Source organism: Microtus ochrogaster, chromosome 2 (assembly GCF_000317375.1).
Source record: "Microtus ochrogaster isolate Prairie Vole_2 chromosome 2, MicOch1.0, whole genome shotgun sequence".
Lineage (NCBI taxonomy): Eukaryota > Metazoa > Chordata > Mammalia > Rodentia > Cricetidae > Microtus > Microtus ochrogaster.
The window spans coordinates 16,592,711-16,595,582 of NC_022010.1; the positions used below are offsets into that span (position 1 = coordinate 16,592,711).

The 2,872-nt window shown below is 50.6% G+C and overlaps 1 protein-coding gene across 2 annotated transcripts in view; it reads left to right on the forward strand.

The window, feature by feature from the left end:
* The first annotated feature begins 411 nt into the window (after window positions 1-411).
* Window positions 412-2,872, forward strand: part of Ptpn11 (protein tyrosine phosphatase, non-receptor type 11) — a 75,331-nt gene continuing 72,870 nt past the window's right edge. For both annotated transcript variants that reach the window (XM_013349999.1, XM_005344483.2), the window contains exon 1: window positions 412-625. In XM_013349999.1, the coding sequence (XP_013205453.1) occupies window positions 612-625 (14 nt within the window). In that variant the 5' untranslated portion in view covers window positions 412-611. The remainder of the gene's footprint in view (window positions 626-2,872) is intronic.

Sequence of the window (2,872 nt, forward strand, 5' to 3'; positions counted from 1 at the left end):
ACCAATAGGCAAAAGGAATAAATGTTAAAACATTTAATTATGTGTATATGTACGAGTGTGTGCAGGTTGAGTGCAGTGTCTGCGGAGCTACGAGAGGACGGCGGAGATACTGGGAGTTAAAGGTTGTGGGCCGCTCACTATAGGAATGGGTAGCCGCATTCCGGTCCATTGCAGGAGCAGCAGCAATCGCTCTTGACCGCTGAGCTGCCTCCTTATCCCTGATCGCCTGCACTGGAAGCACACGGTGTACTCCCATTGGCGTGCGGCGCCCTAGGTTTAGAGGAGGAATGGCTTCCCACGAACGGGTGAAGTTTAGAGGAGGAAGCCCCCGGGCAGGGCAAACCGGAAGCAGGAAGTGGAGGTGGCGCGGTGCTGACGTCACTCAAGCGCCAGCGGCAAGGGGCGGGGCGAAGGCGGAGCGAGCCGGGCGGCGGGGCGGCCGCGCAGTGTCCGGGATCCAGGCCTGGCGGGGGTAGTGAGCGCAGCCGGCCGGCTCTGTCCGCACCGGTGTCGGCTCCCCAGCGGGGCCTCGGTCGGGTTCCCCCATGTGACGGCGCCCCGCGGAGCCTGAGCGAGCAGCGGGTCCGTGTGGAGCCGGAGGCGGGAGGAACATGACATCGCGGAGGTGAGCCGCCCGCAGGGGCCGGGCCGCGGCCTTGGTCCCCACCGCCTCCCATCTGTCCGGCCGTAGGGAGGTACACCCGGTGTCCCCGCTGCCCAATGCCCCGCCCGCGGGTCCCCATTCATTTCCTGCCGCCCCAAGTTCCTGCTCCCGCGGCCCGGGATGCCCGTGGGGACAACCGCGGCTCGGCCGGCCGCCGCATTCCTGACCCATTGCCTCATGAGCGTGGTCTCCTGGGGATTCCGAAATAACCCCGTGCGCTCGAGGAGGCGCTTGGACCACCGGGGGGGCCTTCAGGCGGGACCCATTAGGTGCCCCCTTTTTGCGTTTTCGCCCTCCCCGTTAAGTGCCAGAAGTGGGAAAACTGACGCTGTCTGCCGCCTATGAGAGTATTCCCTACCCCTGTGATCTGCTCTTTGAAAGGTGGGAGGGAGGGGATCCTTATCTGGTCTTGGAATCCTTCCCTCCGGTAACTAGTGTGTTCCCGTTTTACGGATGTGGAAACTGAGGCTCCCTTGTAACGTGCTCGTGACAGGACAGGATTTGAAGCTAAGGTCTGGAGGAGGATTAGTGAGTTAATGGGCCCCTTTGAAACTTCAAGGTAACTCAATTGCTGACATTGACTTTGCTCTTATTAGAGGCCAGCCTAAAACGTTTTGGTACCGCATTCCTAAGAGGTCAGTGGTGGTCTCCCGAACTAAAGATGAACAAATTGCCGGGCGGTGGTGGCGCACGTCTCTAATCCCAGCTCTTGGGAGGCAGAGTCAGGATTATCTCTGTGAGTTCGAGGCCAGCCTGGTCTACAAGAACTTGTTCCAGGACAGCTAGGGCTATTACACAGAGAAACCCTGTCTCAAAAAACAAACAAACTAAAGAACAAACAATAACAACAACAAAAGATGAACAAATTGAGTTTTTAGAATTAAGTACATTGTCGAATGTTACCCTCGGAAGTGGTGAAGACAGAATCTAGATGTTAATTACTACTTAGCCGTTATTGTTCTGTAACTGTTGCTAATTATTTGGAAGCTATAATTTTGTTGCTAAACACTGGGGTGACCTCTGGTTTTTAAATAAGGATGGGGCTGTTTCTGTGTGTCTCCAGACCACTCTCACACACGACCCGTTGCCTATTCTTTTCCATGACGCTTCAGTTTTATGGCCACCAACTGAGACATTTGAAAAATGGTTTCAAGCTGTTGGTGTGTACCTGAAAAAGAGACCTTTCAAAATATTAGCTCCTCAGAAATACACCTGAATGGTATTCCTTCGTGGTTCAGAAACCAAAAAATGTCGAAAAAAAAAGAAAACTGAAAACTTGTAGGAAATGAGTGACTTGAACAGGTCTCGTGGCATGTGCTTGCAGATCCGGGTAATAGCGAACTCCATTTCAACAGAGCAGTGTATAGAACTCAGATGTTCTAATTCTTCGGGGAGCTTTTAAATAAAACAGTTGTCTATTCTTTAATCTGTCAAATAGTCATTGACTCTTTTGTCCCTCTTGTCTGCTCTTCCAGACTTGTAAGAATCTGCTGCTTTGGGAGACAAAAAGACGGGCCCTGGGGGTAGGGAGAGGGGCAAGGAGTAATAGACCCTACTTTGTTCAGCTTCCTAGTGTAGAAGCAGGGCTGCGTGGGCAGCAAGTGGTCGGGATGACAGTTTGGAATAGAGTTGTCCCTTCTCAGCCCTGGCACTTCTTGCACCTATTGTAGAAAAGTGTTTCCTGAAGGTCACGTTCTGGAACCCAACACACAAAGTGTCCTTTGTGTATTATTTTTAAGTCGTGAGGCTGATGAATTGAGACAGGGCCTCTCTCACTTGTGTTGTCCAGGTTACCCTCCAACCACATCCCTTTGACCTCAACGTCCTAGGTGCTGGCATCACAGACTGGATCACTGTGGGAGCTTGTTTTATTTAGTTTTAAAATCAGTTTTATTAGATAAGTTGCTTCTAATTCAGCGTGCAATTTGGTAAACCTTGACTTTTGTGCACACCTGGGAGACTGTTACGGCAGTCAAGATAATAGACGTATCTATTACTCCTGCTGAGATTTCCGCAGCTCACTCTTACCGGTCCTTTGTCCTCCCTTGACCACTATTCTGCTGTGACCATTGTTGGTTTGCATTTCTTAGAATTTTATGTAAATGGAACTAGATAATATGGACTCTTTTTTAGGGAGGGGAGTCCTGATAGCTTATTATTGAAAGGTTTGTTTTTTTTTTTTTTTTTTTTTTTTTTTTTTTTTTTTTT